At 39.6% G+C, this 19,400-nt stretch overlaps 2 protein-coding genes across 27 annotated transcripts; one reads left to right on the forward strand and one right to left on the reverse strand.

The window, feature by feature from the left end:
* Nucleotides 1–105: 105 nt before the first annotated feature.
* sh3bgr (SH3 domain binding glutamate-rich protein) lies at nucleotides 106–15,077 on the reverse strand. 25 transcript variants are annotated; one of them, XM_019345138.2, is made up of 11 exons: nucleotides 14,784–15,077; nucleotides 12,537–12,722; nucleotides 12,281–12,361; nucleotides 10,077–10,151; nucleotides 8,216–8,413; nucleotides 7,654–7,683; nucleotides 5,088–5,111; nucleotides 4,663–4,689; nucleotides 2,261–2,311; nucleotides 1,702–1,763; nucleotides 106–850 (listed from the first exon to the last, which is right to left on the reverse strand). In XM_019345138.2, the coding sequence occupies exons 1-10, from the start codon at nucleotides 14,826–14,828 to the stop codon at nucleotides 1,746–1,748; spliced, it is 735 nt and encodes a 244-aa protein (XP_019200683.1). In that variant the 5' UTR covers nucleotides 14,829–15,077; the 3' UTR covers nucleotides 106–850; nucleotides 1,702–1,745. The 25 variants fall into 25 exon arrangements, with proteins under 25 accessions (XP_019200683.1, XP_013124842.1, XP_013124843.1 ...); XM_013269388.3 differs by having other exon boundaries at nucleotides 8,201–8,413; nucleotides 14,784–15,076; XM_013269389.3 differs by lacking the exon at nucleotides 2,261–2,311 and adding an exon at nucleotides 3,412–3,438 and having other exon boundaries at nucleotides 8,201–8,413; nucleotides 14,784–15,076.
* Nucleotides 15,078–16,383: 1,306 nt separating this feature from the next.
* LOC102083258 (lebercilin-like protein) lies at nucleotides 16,384–19,272 on the forward strand. 2 transcript variants are annotated; one of them, XM_005474565.4, is made up of 9 exons: nucleotides 16,384–16,520; nucleotides 16,620–16,855; nucleotides 16,955–17,211; nucleotides 17,397–17,639; nucleotides 17,746–17,883; nucleotides 18,099–18,168; nucleotides 18,246–18,373; nucleotides 18,484–18,595; nucleotides 18,773–19,272. In XM_005474565.4, exons 2-9 carry the CDS (start codon nucleotides 16,657–16,659, stop codon nucleotides 19,243–19,245), a joined length of 1,620 nt encoding a protein of 539 aa, XP_005474622.1. In that variant the 5' UTR covers nucleotides 16,384–16,520; nucleotides 16,620–16,656; the 3' UTR covers nucleotides 19,246–19,272. The 2 variants fall into 2 exon arrangements, with proteins under 2 accessions (XP_005474622.1, XP_005474623.1); XM_005474566.4 differs by having other exon boundaries at nucleotides 17,746–17,823.
* Nucleotides 19,273–19,400: the final 128 nt, after the last annotated feature.

Raw genomic sequence — 19,400 nt, forward strand, 5'->3', positions numbered from 1 at the left:
GAGGCATTTGTTTTCCTGTTGACCCCTACACTCCCCAACATGCACAATAGCCCATTCTTCTTTAAATATGCCAACAAAAGAGTTTAAATAAAGATCCACTGAGAATGTTTTTACGAGTCCACTTTATTTTCTTTTCCAACATCTCAGCCACATCTCACTCTTCGTTCAACAAAGTGCATTGATTAGACAGCATTTCTGGCAGAAGTAGCTGTGGCGGTGGTGGAGTGGTTTGCAGTCTTGCAGCATGTGTCTATTTCCTTTCTCGCTGCCATTAGAAGTCACAGTTTGAATTTACACACTCGCCGTTAGATAAACGAGTTAGGAGCACAAGAACAGAACTGTTATGAAAGAGAGTGACTTATGACACTTTGAATCTACAAGCCAGGAGTCACAAGCTAGGATATGCCAGGATTTCTTTTCTTTTTTTTTGATTTCTTTTTTTTTTTTTTAATAGGTCGCCGGCCTTTTGTGTTAGAAAAGTAGAACTTCTACAAGTGCAACATGGGAAAAGGGTCTGAGTTTAACAAAACAACTGTGCATTTTACAAAAAGCTGCTCATGGCAAACAACCAAACCAACACCGCTAGGCTACACTGCTCGTTTTTCATTACAGTTTGTCTGTACACGCAAAATATAAAAATTAAGTCAACATTGCAGTCAACAGGGAAGGGTGTAAGGCAAATGTGGGTTAGGCGTTTTCAGCTGGGATGGAGCCTTCAAGCACATGACCAGTGGTTTCCAGTAGGGTCACGTGCTGCTTTGCAGAGACGTGGAGGGGCTTTCTGATGGGGCTGAGGGGGTGGGCCAAGTGTCAAGGGTCGGGAAGAGACGGAACGGGAGGCTCCTTCGGGCTGCGACACAAGAAAAACAGATGACTAGAAATAGGTCACACATTACTGGGTTGTCCGTGGTGGCTGAGGAAGCCACCACCATCGCCACGCCTGTGCCACCCAGCGTGCCGGCTCCTCCTGAGGCACTTCTGAAGCTCACTTAACAGCTTTCACAAACGAGGCGTGACAGGGGCTCGCAGGGGCTGGCGCACAGCTTAGAGAGGAGGGAGGGGAGGAAGGAGAGTGGGCATTGCCACTCTTCCAGCTCTAAAGCTATTCCTTCAGTGGGACATAGAGGTCTTAAACACACAAAAGAGCTAAAAGAAGATTAGAATTATTATCACCACAAATATCTTCATTAGTCCCACTGACTCAGAGGGAAAAACAGGGAATAGTGAGATGCTTTGGAGGTGGATCTAGGTGATCCCCAGGCATGCTGTGTACCCACTGAAGCTATTTGCAGATGGAGTCAGCCACAGAGTCCTCTGCAAACATGCTGCTGCAAGTGCAGGTTAAAAAGGTAACTCCTTCAAAACACCAAGGTGAAGCAAGCAGGATCTTAGTGCTTTTATGAAAAACTTGTCTGTTTTAGATATTAATGCATGCCACTGCATCATGCATACAATACAGGTTGCGTAATTGTATTTTGCACAGACCTTTGTTAGCAGGGTCAAAGAAGCACAAAAAAAGAAGGAAAAAAAAAAAACACTGTACTGAATGCAAGTTTATCTTTTTAATTAATCTGGTTACATAAATGCCAAAGAGAAAAGCAACACACAAAAGTTTCTATCCATTCTTCTACCGAGCCACATAACATTGCACTGCCCTCCAGTGGTAAAGCAGAAGCACCGGAGAAAAGCAGAGGGTTTTACCTGGAGAGCAGTAAATCGACATCATCAGGATCGCTCAGCTTCAACTACTCAGCCTCTTCCTCCTGTTAAAAGACAAAATCACGTATTGATAACCAACACACACACACAGAAAGCAGAGACACGTGGCAGTGGTAGAAGGTCGGATTAAAATCTGTCTGTTTAAAGTGTCTTTGTGTATTCTATTCTAATGTTTCTAATGGTGCAAGCTTTTATTTGTGGGGAGAAAAAAAAAGAGATCCCAATGATAGCTGAGACTCTGTCATTGTTAAACCTTTTACCTGGATGAGTCTCATCAGCTGGAGAAGGATTTGTGGGAGTCAAAGTGGAAAGACTGCAGTTGTTTCTTAGTTCGTTGCATAAATGAAACAAAACTATTTGAATTGCAATTTACAAAAAAAAAGAAAAAAGAAAAACAGTCCTTTCTATGAGTGAGCTACCAAGATGTGTGATTGTGATGTGTGTTTGTGTCGCACACAAAGATCTTCCCTCTTAACAACACTGGACCAGGCATGGCAAGCACAGGCAGAAGACCACATGTGACAAACTGCTGTAATACTACCTGTGTTTCTTCCAACTCTTCATCTTCTTCTTCTTCTTCCTCTTCCTCCTCCTTTGAAAAAATTTAAAAAATAAAAAAAGAAGAGGGAGGGGGCTATGTGAAGTCATGGCTTAAATAGGGGGAAGGTGAGACGACTTCCCATGTTAGTGGCTGTGTTATGGATGGGTTAAAAATGGAGAAGACGTCATTTGAGAGAAGCGTGGGCAGTGGTGATGACAGCAGGGTCGAAAAAGAAAACTGAGGAAACTAGTGATGGAGTTCTGTTTTTAATTAGATGACCTAAGTGAGAGAAGATTGGTGCTTAAGCAGGCGCACCGTGTAAGATGAGGTTAAACTGCATGTCACGTGTTTTAAATGTTACCACTCAAGCCGCGGATGCTGTTCCTGGTTAGTCTTGAAGTAAACAACACGCTCACCGAGGTTATCTATTATTCGATCCTACGACCACTTTATTCCAACCGCTGACACAAACTAAGAGAGTAATTACCTAAAACACTAAGAAAACAGATCCACTAAGCCTGGAAACAACCCAGTGGGTCGTCTAACGGGAAATATTTTCTCTTTTCCTCTGAGTATTGCATGAGAACAAGATGTGCTCCGTCTCCTCCATCTTCTTTGAAACTTGTCACATCGACTTCACATCCACTTTGTTCAGATTGCTCTTGGCAAAAAAGGAACAAAAGCCATGGCTTCTTTAAAAAAAAAAAAAATGTCATCCTGTCAAGTCAGGACGCCCCATCTCCCAGTACAACAAAACCAAACATGTCCGAGTTATCCTCACGTGCGTGCAGGCCAAGTTTTAAAAGAAGACAACGGAACGTTCAAGCTGTTTTTTTAGGTATCAAAACTAAAAAAGTGAAAACGTCTTGGCAGACTTGCAGAATGTTTCTCTGTGAAAGTTTCATAAAAGTTTGCTCCAACTCTGAACAACCTCATCTTTGCCCTGGCTTGTTTGAGGCCATATGAGTTACACTGCACACAATATTCACTGAACCGATGACAATTACGATCTTGAGGACAGAGAGTTCGCCTGAACATGTACACACAGTCCTTCTCTGCAATCGGATCATGCATGAAAAAAAAAAAATCCCAGTCTCTGTGTGATTCACACCGTGCAAAACATATACAAAGATTCTATAATCCAGATATACCTCTTGCACTTCAGCCTCTTCTTCCTCCTGTGGAACACGAAATCAGGCAGTTTTGAAAAAGAAACCAACATTATGGTCCATATGTGACTCGCATATCTGTTACTACATGAAATCCACCTTTAAGGTTTAGGTCAAATATGATCAGGTTTATCATGCTGCACACCAGCAGGCATGTCCATGGAAAGTGGACCTAAATGTCCATGCAGCACACCAAAAGAAAGAAGGAGAAAGGGAGAGAAGGGCAAGTCTGTCAAGCTTAAAAAAAAAAAAAAAGTAGAACCACCAGAAACTACAGCACGGCCTTGTTCGTCTTGCTCCTGCAAGAGAGGTTGGACAAGGACAAAACAGATGGGAAGGAAAAGCGGGAAAACAGCAGGGCGAAGCAGTGAAGCATAAGCGGCGGAAACTCAGGCAGAGGCTGGAATGTCTCTGAGAAGCAGAGCCCTTTTCACACAGCACTTAGAACCAGAGACTTTTCTTCTTTCTTTTTTTTTAAACAACTTGGACTTTTTGAACCAACTGATTATTCATTGTGTTGGTGTGTTGCAGGAGGCAGAGTCTGATTTAGGGAACGGTTAAAGTGTGGACTCTTTAGGGGAGCTACCCTGGAGATGAGCAACGCTGGGTGAAAAACCGGCTGGGCTGACTCGCCAGACTTCAAACCCTGTCCTCAGGGTGCAGACTGAAAAACAGTGCGAGAGCAAGTGCGTGAGTTTGCTTTTTGAAAGTTGGGACACATGAAGTTGAAAAGTTTTGGGGATGTGTCCTGACAGGCAAAATCCAGGGCAAAAAAAAGGCCCACAAAGCACTCTTTCAACATAATGACATAACTGAGGAAAATGGATTATTACGTAAACACTGTTGTTACTATTATTGTCTTTTTAAATGAGCCCTATATTGGTCATTTCTCATCTATGAGAATAACTTTAGGTGCTGTATTAATCATCACTCTGGATGGTACGTCTTTGACTTGGACTTGTGTTGTTTTGGGGGTTTTTTAAAGCATTTTACTCTGACCTTTTGTTATCACAAACATGAGGCGACCAATTAATTGCTTCTGGCAAAAGACAAAATATGCTAACAAGTAGTGAAATACTAAACATTGAAGGAATGCTTGAGGTGTGGAAGGGATTAATAATCTGACAAAGTAATGAGTCACTAAACAAAAACAACAAAAAGAAAAAAACAAGACAAACTCAGGAAGGCTAGAAGCAGTTTTTTTTTTTAAAGAAAAAAAACACATGAATCTACCTCAAGCTGTCGTAGCTCTTCTTCCTCCTAAAAAAAATAAAAAAAATAACAGGCAGCAGGTCAGCCAGCTGTGTGGGGAGCAAAAGAGCACAACAGGCATGCGGTATGGAAATGTCTTATGGTTTCAAATGAAACTATAGGAACAGTCGAAGTTGTCAGGAAGCAGCTAGAAAACTGGGAAGAAATGAGGAACGGGATGTTAGCAGAAAGACAGGAAAGGTCAAAAAAAACTTGAGGAGATAGTAATAAAGAGAGAGCAGAGAGAGGGGTAGACAGGTGAAGTCTTCAAAGTTAGCAATTTAAAAGGCAGACCAAGACCCTCCCAAACCCATCTGGATGGTCTTCCCTGATATCTGCAAACCCACACTGCTGATGACTGTATGGAGGAACCGCACAGAAAGAGACGATCAGAGAAGCACAGTTACCTCTGACTGCAAATCCTCTTCCTCCTAGAGGGAGCAAACCAAGAGGGCAAAGAAGGAGTCAAATGCCATACAGTGTGTGTTTGTGTTTGTGTACATGAGGAACCAGCAGACACAGCATCTAGACCAGGGGTGTCAAACACAAGGCCCGGGGACCAGAATCAGCCCCGCAAAGACCTCAATCCGGCTCATTGGGGGAAATGTGAATTAGGGCATAAATATTGGATTTTTAACTGTATTTTCATAAGTTTTCCTACTGATAAAGACCTCCAACAATGTCACCACTAAACCAAGTAATAGGTATTTTTTGCATTCTTGTATTTACTACAGCAGCATTTCTTTATTGTGCAGAAAGACTGAGATGTACTGAAATTGTACATAATTGTAATACTGCAATAATTTATATTAATTTATATTAAAGGGGATTAAATGTGTAGTTAAACTGTATGTGGGCTGTATGTTGCCCACAATGTAAATTGAGTTTGACCCCCCTGACCTAGCCTGTGTGAAATCAGTCAGGTGAGGGATGAGCTGGAACATGAACTCAAAAAAACCCCAACATATCAACTCTGAAATGCTAAATGAAATCAGTCATTTGGTGTTTAACGCATGAGTCAATTACTGCATGCAGCCTATCTCAGTTAGAACTGCTTTAAAACCCCGTATTATGAGTGTTTACACTGCACAAGCATAAAAGACACATTTTAAATAGAGTTTTCTTAAGCACTCAGATTTTTGTAAACAGTGAAAGTGATGGGAGACAAAGAGAGAAAAAAAATCCTCACTGGCCTTGACAAGCACAGAGCGAGGGAGGCGGTACAGCATGTTTTCACTGCTATTCAAAAGTGTGGGGTCACACAGAAAAATTCACATTTTTCAAAGACTCCCTTTAATCTTTAAATGAATAGAAAATAGTGAAGAAATCAAGGTTACCCGCAATGAGAAGTTCATCCTTTCAACTCTGATTTCATCAAACACACCTTTGCAGAGCAGTTTGTTAAAGTAATGTGGAAACATTTCACCCCACGCTTCCTACAGTAAAGTCGCTTCACACAGCAGCTCAGAGAGACTGGTCATTCTGTTATCACAGAATAGCAGCTTACTGCATCTTCTCCAAATAGATCTACCAAACTGTGGAGCTGTGCTGTGGCTGAATGTTCCGTTATGAAGAGGAAAACGGCTCAGCGCAAGTGCTAAGTCTTTGGGATGGTGTTGCAAAACAGAGCGATAACATTTAACGTGCCTCATTTGTTCGAGATCCCGCTTACTGTGTATAAATATCCAACTTTAGTGCCAGCAAACTGCCTCTAAGCCACTACATTTGTCCACAGTGCCAAAAAGAACCATTCTTTGATTTGTTCACCACAAATTTAGATTCCCAATCTTCTTTTATCCCATGTCAGAGGGGTTTTTGTTGTTGCCCATTTTAATCTTTTACTTTAATTGAATAGTGTGATTTTCATCCAGGATCTTATCCGTCTTATGGTATATTGTAGATAACATTATATGAAGCTATTAAGCTGAAGATCTGCAGGGGGTTTGTTTGTCAGACTAGAGAACTTGTCTTCTTACTTAGTTTTGCACTTAAACCTTCCCCTTCTCTTTCTTTTCTAGTTAGAGCAAGTTTGTGCTGTTTCAGGAGGGAAATCTTCCCAGGACAGAGTAAACTCTCTGCTATGAAGTCTTAAGGTTCTTAAGTTGTTTTCTTCCATTTCCTTGCATGGAACAGTCTTGGTTTCTTAGAACAAGAAGATCTTTAAGTTTTAGAAAAAGGCTTTTTTGGGGCCATTTTGAAACTGCAACCGACTCATGCAGACTGATGCTTCACACACTCGACTAGTCAAATTTTAATTGTTTCTTTGGAGGTATAATCAGTCATTTTTGGAGGTTATTTAATGCTCAAAAACCCAAAATGTTCTAACTATACATTGATAAGTGTGTAATTCAATTTTCCAACAAATTTATGTATTCTCATAAACTTAGTGTCCAAGCCCAATAATGTTAGATCAATTTCAAAGAAAGTTTCACTAACACTGGCTAACAGCAGCTAACAGGGGCTAACAGCAGCTAACAGTAGCAGAAACAGGAGGGCTTACTGATAGAAAAGTTCGATCTATCGGACAGAAGTGAGATTCACTTCCTTCTAGCAGACTCCTTTCACAAAATTTTACATCCAAAGTAATGTGAAAAAATTTCTAAGTGACCCCAAACTTTTTAGAAATCCTATAAGTTTAGCTCATGTCAGTGTCCGAATGTCTGAATGACAGGCAAGCGCACATGTTTGGGTAAAGGTGAAGACTGGTCTAAACCAGCAATGACTGCTAAGAAAAGAAGGAATTAATAAGCACCCGCTTAAATTATTCTGTATGTGTTCCACAGTATGTTAATAAGTGATTTTCCCTTTCAAATAAAAAAAAAATGAAATACACATGTCATTTATTGAATGCACAGTTATTAAAAATGCTGGGATAGTAACTGCTGCTGTATTGTGTCTATAAAACATCAATAAAGCACTGTTCCTTATTAAATAGTGAAATAAGTGTTGGGTGAATTTTTTAGATAATCTCACCTGTTCTTCTTCCTCTTCTGCTTGGCCCTCCTGACAGTGGAGATAAGATAGCATTAGAGACATCAGAGACTACACTCAACACACACACACACACACACACACACACACACACACACACCTGGCTAATTAATTTAGACAGAGTAAAGTGTTTCTGGGGACCCTATACTAACACACCTTGACCAGGATAGTTAATAGTAAGTGAATTGTGTCATCAACTCAAAAACCAAACATAAGACACCTAATGGAACTGACAGAAAGGCAATAATAAATAGATTAAACACCCACTGGGAATGATGAGACGTGTAAGAATGATGATTAGGGATCTCGGAGAGGTGAATTAGTAAATTACTGAGTCTAGGGAAGGAGACTTGAGGAGAAGATGCAGATACAAGGTTGACAGGAACTTGAAATGAGGGAAACCTTAAACGTGGAGTAAAGGAGGAGATTAAAGGGAAAACAAGGATTCTGAGTGGAAGAAATCAGCATTCCAGGGATGGAGGCAGAAGAAAAATGAAGGGAGATTAGGGTCTAGTTAAGGAGCAATTACAGTGTCTTCTGTGACCTCGTCTGTTTCTTCCACTGCTGCCTCCTCCTCCTTCTCTGTGGGGGCTTCATCTCCTACTGTTTCTCCTTCATCATCTGCAGTCTCTTCCTTTGCTGCCCCCTCCTTTTCCTCCTCATCACCCTCACCTTCTTCATTCTCATCAGTGGCCTGCTTCACCTCTTTATTTGAATCCCCATTACGATCCTCCACTGGAACCTTGTTATCGTAAGGTGTAAACAATAGCGTGTGAAAGAGGAAAATACACGAAGAAATAAAAAAATCTGATATACTACTTCAGGCACTGCTTTAGCAGCATTACAATGGTTGGCTCATCAAATGGAAAGTTTTATAAACTCAAAACAATGATGTTATCCTGGTAGGTTGGAAGAAAGGAAGAGGAAGAGAAAACTAAAAAGTGAAGGTGAAGGTTTTTAGAAAAGAAATCCAAAGTTTCATATGCAAAAAATTAATACTGACATTTTAAGATGAGAATATAGATATTTTTCTCTTTTCTGTAAGAAAAATATGAAGCTACAGCAAACAGCAGGTTAGCTTAACTTAGCCTAACACGAAACCTGTAAAAGGAAAGAAACAAACAAACAAAGGTAAGAGTCTTTGCTTAACATTCATTAGTTTAAAAAGTTTACTGTGCCAGATTAATCACACCAAATGTAACATGTTAATTGTGAAGCACTCATTTGCTAGATTCGTTACCCTAGTCTACCTGTTTTTACCATGTCTGCTAAGCTAATACTAGCATAATTTGATATTAAATTTTCAGTTATAAGAGAGGTACAATGTGGTTTTTAACATGTTGTGTTATATCTCTTTCAAATAGCCAATAAGAATCTTTATCCAAATGTCAAACTATTCTTCTAATAGGCTAGCCTCTATTTAGCCTTTTAGATTTAGCCTCTCTAAAAGGCAGTCATCATTTACAATCATTTACAATCCAGGCAGTCATCATTTACAATACAGGTTTTTGGCTTTGTCCCTTATGTGAAGAGATTGGTGCAAATTTATTGATCTTTAATTGAGAAGATATACTGTAACTGGTGGAAATCCTAAATATATTATTAGTAAATTGTTGACTACCCATGCAGTCTTATACTGAGTCCATGTTTACTTATGGAAAACATACCTTCGCTAGGATGCTCTTTTTATACCTAGTCGTGTAACAGACTTGTTGTGAAATCCTAATTAGTTAAGAGATGTGATGAGTTCACATAAAAAGTCACATTTCCTGTGTCATATGACTCTTCTGAAGCATTGCCTACTCCAATCAGAGACTAAAATTATGAAATTGTGATAAAATCTATAAAGAACATAAAATGTAACAGTAAAATGGAATATTGTTGCAAATAGGACAAGAGATCAGTGCTGCAGAAAATCGTTACTCCTGGGACTAAAATTTCGGAAAGTAGAAAGGGAAATCTGGGCTATGGTAGGTAAGCTCTAGTAAACTGAGAACTAGCAGGAACTTTCTCGTGGTGATAATTTGCTGAAATAAAGATGTTATTAAATATATCTATTAGAAAAAATGCATTTGATAAAAAATAAAACATCAAATTTTATGATTTACACACAATCATACGGCAGTTTGGTTGCTTCACAGCCCTTTGGCAGTCTGAACACAGCAATGCAGTGTCACAGTGTTATGATGTCAAATCAGAATAGTGTGTTATTATGAGCTCACATTTCTCACTCATGCAACACCAGAATTAGTCGATGTGGTAAATGAGACGGGGCAGCCATGAAGAAATTAGGAATCTTTTTAAGTCACCAGTTATGGACAGAAGGAATGTTGTTAAGTGACGCTGAAAATTTAAGATGAGACACGGTGAAAAGAAACTAAACACAGACGAAATGAAGGCATTACTATTGTGTCGTCAAGGTTTTCCTCAGCATGGGTGCCATTCTCCACAATGTTATCCTTGTCAGCTTGCTCTGCTTCCTGTACCAAGGAAATTACCAGGTTTAACACTCGTGTTGACATTTAGTGTCCGGATAACTTGCCAAAATGTCCACGACATTTTTTTGTTTCTTTTAGTCACTCAGATCTGGTTACCTACAAAACAAGTTCCACTGCATCTCATTTCAACACATTTAATTGTTGAAGAAAAAACAAATTAAATCATTTTTAAATTTTGGAAAAATGTGTTTGAATCTCGCATCAGCCAAAAGCAGAGACTGGAACTTTGGATAAATACAGTTAGGGCCATAATTATTTTTTTTTCCCTCTCTGTACACCTCCACAGTGAATTTTAAACCAAACAATTAAGATGTGATTTAAGTGCAGACCTTTACTTTCAGGCATTTAACTAAAGCATTGCATTACCTGTTTAGCAATTACAGCCATTTTTATACACACTACCCCATTTTCAGAGTCTCAAAAGTAATTGGATAATTAACTGGCAAGCAGTTTCATGGCCAGATGAGGCTTGTTCCCCTGTTATTTAATGATAAATGAATCAAATGAAAGTTCAGAGCTTGGTAGCTTTTCACTGGAACTCAATAGGACCTCCAGAAAATGGGTACAAGTGATGGAGAGCATCCTTAGCCTGAAGAATAAAATAAATAAACAAACCTAGCAGAGAGACAGCAACAGCTTTAGGATTAGCCAAATCAAAATTCTGATTCATTCAAATCACCTTCTTAACGCCAAAAGGCCTGGGACATCATAGACAGCTAAAATGGATGAAAACAGCTTTACAACATCAAACCAAGTCGAGAACACTCGTCACAAGGTAGGCACCTCATTGTCAAGACCTACAGTCAAGAGACACCTTATTTAATGTAAATACAGAGAGTCTACAAGCAGTTGCAAACCTCCGGTTACACTCAAGAACAAGAAAGTCAGATTAGAGTTTGACAGAAACATCTAAAGGAGCCTGAACAGCTCTGAAAAATTATTTGGACAGAAACCAAGATGCAACAGAATAATTGGAAGAAAAAATAAGTACAAGGAGAGAAATAGATGTTATAACATGGGCATGTATGGCTGCCAGTACATCTGTGTCACTAGTGTTTATGATTATGTGACTGATAGAAGCAGCAGGATGAACTGTGAAGTGTACAAATCTGCACCCTCTACTCAGATTCAGCCAAATGCTGCAAAACTGATCAGACAGCTTCACAATGCAAATGTATATTGACCCAAAGCATGCTGCAAAAGAAACCCACAAGTTTCTCAAGGCAAAGAAACAGGATAGTCACAATGTTAGTTTGTCCAATTACTTTTGAACCTCAGAAAAGTGATTACTTTGTACAAAAAGGGTTGTATTTCATAAACAGTTAACACTTAACTGATGTTAAACTTCCTGAATTAAAGCCAGAAGTCTGCACTTCAATCACATATTGGCTGATCTAAATCCCACTGCGTTGGTGCAAAGAGTTAAAACTACAAAACATGTGTCATAGTTCAAATACTTATGGACTAAAGTGTAGCCTAAACTAGATACACACAACCTAAGTTCTGAAAGAATTTTCCTGTAATGGGCATAAATGTGGTCTAAATTATTTAATATATGAATAAAGGAAGAGACAGACTATTTATTGCATCTTTGTTTTTACTTGTACTTTATGACAGCATAGGTGTTCTCATTTAATTGTGAATTTTGTTGTACACATGAAGTTTTGAAAATTCATCACGGTATTTTCAGACTTTTTATTGTTTTACGATCCATAAATGATAGAAACCTCCTCATTATACGAAGGGAGTTAAACCTGTTTGCGTCCAAAATGATAGCTGGATACATTTATTTCATCTGATTACAAACCTTTCAATAACAATAAAGAAGAGCATTTATTCTTCTGACATTCTTTTGATTCAAATAAATCACCTTAAACTCTTAAGTCTTACCTGGAAAACTAAAACGTAACAATGTATCATAATCTTGCAATTCATATACAATCGATAAAAGAATATTGTGTATTACAGAAAGTCAAAGCAGAATTAGTCCAAGCTGAATTGTTGGACTAATTGTGTTGTATCAATACTGAAGTAAAAGATTAGTGATATTAGAAAAGAAATATGGCTTTTGCATACATTTTCCACAACATAAAGTAAAAAATAGTACTGACCTTTGACCCAGGAGGAGGGGGCAACCCCAGGAAGGTGTACACTAAATTGTCCTCTTTGGCATCAAAGAATGTGTCGTAGTCCTGCACGAGATTTAGAGATCTAAATCAATACAATAATTTACTTTCCCTCCTATTTGAACTTTGTTGCTACAGTTGTTCCATTACACACATTAAAGTGCATTTCCTATGCTTTTCTCTCAATATTCTGAAGGTAGCTACAAGTTAAAAACATTGGCGTATCTGAATGTATACTCACCCCACAATAACTCTCTTCATTGAAGATTTGTGGGGGGAGGGGGATGCCGTTGGCCGGCTTCTTGTCCTCAGGGACGTTCTGCCTCATCCACATGCGGTTGTCCTCATTGCACGCGATGTCCAGCGGAGTGTAGTCAACTTTAAGAGCCTCCAAGAAGGCAACCACATCTTGCTGCTTCTTCTTGATCTGCGAGGCAGAGGAATCCTCACTAATTTGCACAGTATATGAGGAGAAGCCTGGAATATTTAACCTCAGGATGACAGCTGCAGCATTCTGGTGTTTGGTATATTAACTAGACATTATTTAAATGACAGCATGGATTCACATCTGATGCTCTACACAGTGCTCCCTTCCCTTCCTCTCCTACGAAGTAAACACAGAAACCAGGACAGTATATCGTCAGAAAGTCAACTGACAGCAATTTATAAGAAGTATGAGTTTTAATTTATTTTGCATTATTTTTTACTTGGTTTATTATTGTTGTCTATGTAACAGGTGTCCGATCTTCTGTGTATTTTTTACTTATCTTGTTTTCATTTCGTTTTTTTTTTTTTAATTCATATTTATTGAGTTTTTCTACTTCATTTATCGTTGTATATAAGTTGTTACAGGTTGTGTTTTACTCTTTGGCTTAATTTCAGAAACTGCTGATCTACTGGGATTTTCCCACACAACTATCTTAGGGTTTGCAGTCAATGGTCTCAAAATGGGAAAGCGGGTGAGCGGCAGTTGTCTGGGCAGAAATTCATCGTTGATACCAGAGGTCTACCAGAGGTTTCAAGCTGGTAGGAAGGCAATGCTAACTCAAAAAAAAAAAAAAAAAAAACTCATATGCAGAAGAGCATCTTTGAATGCACAGTACATCAAACCTTGAAGCAAATGGACTACAGCAGCAGAAGACCACACCAGGTGCCACTCCCATCATTTAAGGACAAGAAATTGAGACTACGATTCACACAGGCTCATCAACTGGACAACAGAAGACTGTAAAAACATTGCCTCGTCCAATGAGACTTGAGTTTTTCTGCTATGTTCGAATAGTGTCAGAATTTAGTGTAAACAAAATACTTCCATCCTGCCTTGTATCAACAGTTCAGACTGCTGGTGGTTGTGTAATGGTGTTTGGGTATCTCAGTACAATTAGCCCCCTTAGTACCAACTGAGCACCATTTAAACACCACAGCCTACTGGACGATTGATTGCTGCTGACCCTGTCCCTTTATGACCTAGCAAGGTGTGCCTCATAAAGCAACTCTTGAGTGTATATTATCTGATCTTATTTTATTTTAAGCCCTTAAATAAGCAGAAACACAACATGATTGCTTTTTCCAGCTTCCCAGATGCCAGCATATGCTATTATCCTTGTGTTATATGGTGTTGAATGACTAATAGTTTTGTGTTTTGGGCTGTTAATAATCCATAATCCATGTTTCTGGGCTCTGGTGAAGGTTGATTGTCGTGAAGGTTGATCTTTTTTTCTTATATCTAGACCTGTTGACAGATCATATTTAAACTGCTTGGATAAAAAGTGTAAAAATAAATTTAAAAAAAAAATTGTTAGTTTTAGCCAAAATACAAACAGCAGGGTCGAAAAAGGGACAAATCAGAGGATAAACACTGATGCATTTTCTAAGACTTAATGAGAACTGTTGTGGTCAGTCATTGAGTGTCATCTGCTAATAAGGGTAGATGACCATATCAGCATGAAACAAGTCCACTCAAAGGATAAACCCCAAGTAGTATGTGTTGTGATACAACACTGCTAAGTGGGCCCCAACCACTTTAGCATGGCCAAAAGTGGATGTAAGAAATAAATTCATCTTCCCCTCTGCAGTTATCATCCCACCTTACATACACACTGTTACCTCAATGCGAGTCAGATCTAAAGTTTCATGTTAAATCTCTTTTTAGGGAAGACACCGACGTCAAGGGTCTGCATATGGGGGTCCTTAACATGCGGGGGGAAAAAAAAAACCTTTGGGAGCCCCTGTTCTAGAAAGCTCTGCATATAAATCACATCGACCTGCGAGACAATTAAACAAAGAACCAGAGCCTCTCGGGCGTAAACTCAGGCACAAATCAAGCCGTGCACTTGCCTGCAGTGTTTAGATATGCCTAATAAAAGTCAAGTCACATTCATTTCGAGGTTTAACGCTCTCGTGTCACTGTGTGAGTGACAGTCCTGGCCGGTTACAACCACAAAAGTTCACTTTCAGAGAAATAAGTCCTTCGGAGTAAAAAGCTTACCGCTGTGGATCCCGACGAAGACGCGAGGAAAACTTTAATGACCATTTTGCTACAATTTATTTTGTCGAGTATGCAACAAGCGGTCTCTTAAAGGAGCAGGCAGCCTCCTCTATTATTAGAGCACACCCTGGACGGAGACATAGCACAGCGATCACTCACTCACTCACACACACACACACACACACACACGGTTATTTTTGTCTCCGGGCTCCATTAGTGAGGGTCGGCCCGTAGGGGCGCAGCACCACTCACAAACACTGATTGGCAACTTCAGCTGTCTGTCGGTGAGGGAAGGGGCGCAGTGGAGCTGGTTCCCAGCGCCCTGCTGAGTGCATATATGGACAGAAATAGCACTGACCAGCACTATAGGCTGACAGGTTTTCAAACCCGGTGTTGTGCCAAAAAGTGATCGGCTGCCAAAAACTGTATTCCGATGTTTCTGTGTGTTTTCTTTGCGTAACACCTTTGCTTATATTGGTAAACATATTGTGGTGAAAAGGGTTTACGAATGGATCATATATAAAATAAAGAAATTACCTGTTTTTGTAAGTAATCTTTATGATTCTGCGTTACTTTACCTACATGTTAATCCTAAAATTATTAAAATATATTATTGGAGCTGTGATGTTATTTTTGTTGCGATTTCTGCTTCCCATAGCCAGATCTCTCTTGACAAAGACATTTTTAATGTCAGTGAGAATTTTGAATTAAAGGATATATAACCAAAAACTGATTCACGAGAGATGTTTGAGATATGTTTAAAAGATTATAGGTCGACAAGCCAATTACACTTACACATTGTCGATACCAAGATCAGTATGTGTTGACTTATGAGATAAATCATTATCAGATTGCAAATTCTTAACACATTTTAATGACACTGTGATCACTGTCATTTTTATTTTACTCAATAATTAGTAAACACAATAAAACACACAATTCAGCGTTTCATGTATTTTAAAACGGGTTTTTGGAGATGTGTTGCAAATGGGCTATAGGCTATAAATAAAATAGACTTGACAGTCAGTCAGACATTTTTTATAATGTTTGAGGTATAGTTTCTCATGAAAAAAACTGCAGTAATTTAAGACAGTTTAGTGTAATACTGAACTCAGAGTATCGATCCTATCGTATCTATCCAATACCACTACCAGCGTCGGTATTGACGTCATCGATATTTGGCTCGATCTGTACCTTTCAGTGTGAAATCCTTTCTAAATTACATTCTGTTCAGTTTTTCCACATGAAGTTTTTATTTTCTAAACTTTAGTTTCATTGTAAGAATGGAGCCTGAGTAGGCAATAACAAAGTCTCATACTCAATAACCCTGTTAGAGTCCTTGAACACAATGTTGTTTTTTCTTCTTCGTGAGTGGTCTACATTCCCTTTCATAAGAAATGAAGGACATTTAACATTTATATTAAAAGACTCTCCTGTACATGCAGCACTACAGTGGTCTTTTTTGTTTGTTTTGTTTTTTGTTCAGTTTTTTTTCTAGTTACCGTCACTTTATTGTATTACAGGTTTCTTTTTATTTTGTTTCTTTACCCGCTGGGTACCATGGCAACCGTGGACGTACTTCTACAAAAAAAAATAAATAAATAAATAAAAAGCCCTAGCAACGAGAGTGAACTAGTTCTGTTCGTATATAAACAAACTATAGTTTAGCCTGCTGAACATTACAGCCTGAAACAGAGAGAGAGGTTGAGAAGATAGCCACGCACAGAAGCAACTTAGGTTGGTTTATTAACGTTATGGCTGGTGCATTATTTATTTTACCTCCTGTAAATTCTTATCCATGCCCAGTCTGGCTTTGAACTGTGCTTTTTCTCTCAGGTAAAGAGGATTCGTGAGTGGGAGGTAGCAGGGCCTGATGATGCAGAAGGCTGTTGCCCACGAGAAGCAGGGTGAAGGTATGACCTGCAGCTCTGACACCTCTAGGTGGTCCAGTCCCTCCGGGCTATACAGTAGCTCTGATGATCCACAATACACCTCTGTGTGTGAGGACAAAGCAGATGCCATCCCATCATTTCAGTGGCAAGGATCAAAGCGGTCTAGAAGACTTGTATTTGGTAGATTTCATATCTCAGACATCTCAATATCTAAATATTTTATATATAATTCCCTCTACCATGAGTAAAATGTTTTGGGGTGTCCTCCTTCCTCTTTAGGTAATAAAGCCCAAGGGGGGAGCATGCAAAAGACAAACCCTACTACAAACTGCTATATGGTTAGCTTGCCTCCAATCAGGTCCCTGGAGACTCCAAAGCCAAGCTTGAAGTGCGTCAGGGAGCTTAAGAACAAGGTGTGGAGTCTGCAGCAGGAGCTGTGTGAGTCCAGGACGGAGAACAAACTCCTGAAGAACGTCCAGCATCGCCACATGGTGGCACTGCAGTACTTCCAAGACTCAGAGAACAGTATCGCACAGGTGGGTTTGTGGTTTCTTCCACTAGTCTCTTCTGCTTTTCAGATTTATGTTATCAATTAACTGTATTGATAACATACAACTCTATTTTTCCTCACCTTTCTCTTTATAGTGCCTGTATACTTCCCTCTCACAAATAACACCAGTGTTTCAGTTACTGTCATAATATTGGCCATATCTGTTCACAGATTGAAACCAAGTACAAAAACGAGGCCAGAGCTCTTCAGCATTTGCTCCGTGAGACCCGCACCTGCCGTGACAACCTAGCAAGGCAGCTGAGAAGCACAGAAGACAAACTGTTGCACACAAAGGAAACTCTCCAGCACCTGCAGCTGCTCATCCAGGATCACAACCTGCTGGAGCGGGAGGAGCTCACCCTGAGGCTGGCCAAGGCCTCTGCAGAGCTGGAGGAGAAGGACAAGAAGATACTGGTACGAAGGAGCGGAGAGTAGAATGGTGGTGGACGATATAGCATCCTAAAAATATATGTTTTACATTAAACATTTGCTTCTTTATTGTCTCTTCACTCTATTCTAGGACATGGAGAAGAATTTTGAGTTGTGCCAAGCTTCATTCAAGCGGCAAATAGTCACAGAGCAAAGAAAGATGAAAGAGGCGAGAAAAATATCCATGCACCTCCAAGAGCAAGTATATCAGCTCACCAGAGAACTTGCAGTAAGCTGAAGTCCATAAAAGTCTGGGAGAAGAAGAAGTGAAAAAGTCTTGATTAGTATTTTTTTCACAGAAAACTAGCCAATGATCAACTGCAGAAACACAAGGCCTTATGCTTGGGTGTTACTAGTTAAACTCACTTGTAATTTTGCAATAAATAAATATACATATAAAAAATATACTGATGATCGGTGTGCGGTATGTTTTCACTCATACAGTGCAGAGAGCGGGAAATGGAAAAACGTAACATTTACTCCCACCGATTCCAGAACGGCTCGAGCAATAGAGGTATAGAAAAAAAAACAATCTGCCTTATCGCAGCGTGCTCATACCCGATTGGCTGTCTGAGTGGTTTTGATTTTTAGGCAGGGAAAACAAGATGGTTCAAACAGATGGATTAGTCCTACTCCCCACTGGCCCTGCAAGTCTTTTGGAGAATGAATATTCAGAGCCTGTTCAGAGACTGGAGCAGCAGGAGAGCTCTGTGAACTGGGTATATGGTTCAGTTACTCAAAAACAGAACAACCTTCTCATATACCTGTCTTTTGTCATTTTTAAAATATTTTATCAGCAAACCAATTAAAAATCTTTCTCTTGTCTCAGGGTCGTTACAGTCCAGCGCAGGAGTCTTTGGCTATAAAACGTCTAGAGAGAGAGGGTCCTGCTCATTTGTCTTTAAAAGAGAATCACCAAGACGATGCAAAGATATCTGCAAGTAAGCTAATCAATCCCAACAAAGTGACAATTCTCTAACAATATACAATCAAGAAACCAAACACTGTAAAAGGGGGGGAAAAAAAGGTCGGTTGAGGTCGTAGTAACAGAGGCATAAGTTGTTTTGGCATTTTGTCAGGTTATTCAGTATTTTTCAAATTGAAATATTTGCTTTCAGATTGCAGTGAGATCAGCAGTTCAGATAACAGTCCAGAGCCTCTAAATGAAGAAGATTGTATCAAAGAAAAGGAGGAATCAGAACCCACATGGGCGCTCAATGGACCTGAATCCACAGTAAAATATCGGTTTTCAGACACCTGTTCAGATGAGAGTCCAGAAAACGAAAATAATGGAGAAGCCCTACAGGTGCTGGAAGAGAAGCGACAAGCACAGCACAAAAGCACAATGGCCTTCACTTTAGAGAGGTGTCTGAATCGAGCAGCACCAAAGAGAAAAGAAAGCAGATTCCCCAGAATCAGAAACAGCTACACCTTCAAACAGACCACAGAGAACCTGCACTGTGGAAGACCAGCCTACAGCACTGAGGACTTGAGCCCACAGGGAAGCTCTGAGGTGGAGATCCTCAGTAGAATTCCTGAGCTTCATCTACCAGATGAGAAAACTGAGGGAGGTGGAGCACACAGCTCTTAGACTGAATAAAGTGCAATTGAAAGGAAAGTGCAGGCTAGCTCATCATATGATTATTATGCAGTTGTGTGTCATAACACACTCAAAGCGTGACTTTCTGAAACTTTCCATTATTAACAGCCTGTCAACTAATGTTTTTCTACTCCAGACTCTTTATT

This window comes from Oreochromis niloticus, linkage group LG14 (genome assembly GCF_001858045.2).
Source record: "Oreochromis niloticus isolate F11D_XX linkage group LG14, O_niloticus_UMD_NMBU, whole genome shotgun sequence".
NCBI lineage: Eukaryota > Metazoa > Chordata > Actinopteri > Cichliformes > Cichlidae > Oreochromis > Oreochromis niloticus.

What these genes read in the sequence shown, in the direction of transcription:
- sh3bgr (XM_013269388.3), bottom strand. Translation starts at nt 14,828, where the DNA reads ATGGTCATTAAAGTTTTCCTCGCGTCTTCGTCGGGATCCACAGCG. An exon ending in ACGAGGTCACAGAAGACACT is followed by an intron (nt 7,684 to 8,200) that starts GTAATTGCTCCT and finishes CTCCACTGTCAG; the next exon opens with GAGGGCCAAGCAGAAGAGGA. An exon ending in CAGAAGAGGAAGAAGAACAG is followed by an intron (nt 5,112 to 7,653) that starts GTGAGATTATCT and finishes TGCTCCCTCTAG; the next exon opens with GAGGAAGAGGATTTGCAGTC.
- LOC102083258 (XM_005474565.4), top strand. Translation starts at nt 16,657, where the DNA reads ATGATGCAGAAGGCTGTTGCCCACGAGAAGCAGGGTGAAGGTATGACC. An exon ending in CAGAGAACAGTATCGCACAG is followed by an intron (nt 17,212 to 17,396) that starts GTGGGTTTGTGG and finishes ATCTGTTCACAG; the next exon opens with ATTGAAACCAAGTACAAAAA. An exon ending in CGATGCAAAGATATCTGCAA is followed by an intron (nt 18,596 to 18,772) that starts GTAAGCTAATCA and finishes ATTTGCTTTCAG; the next exon opens with ATTGCAGTGAGATCAGCAGT.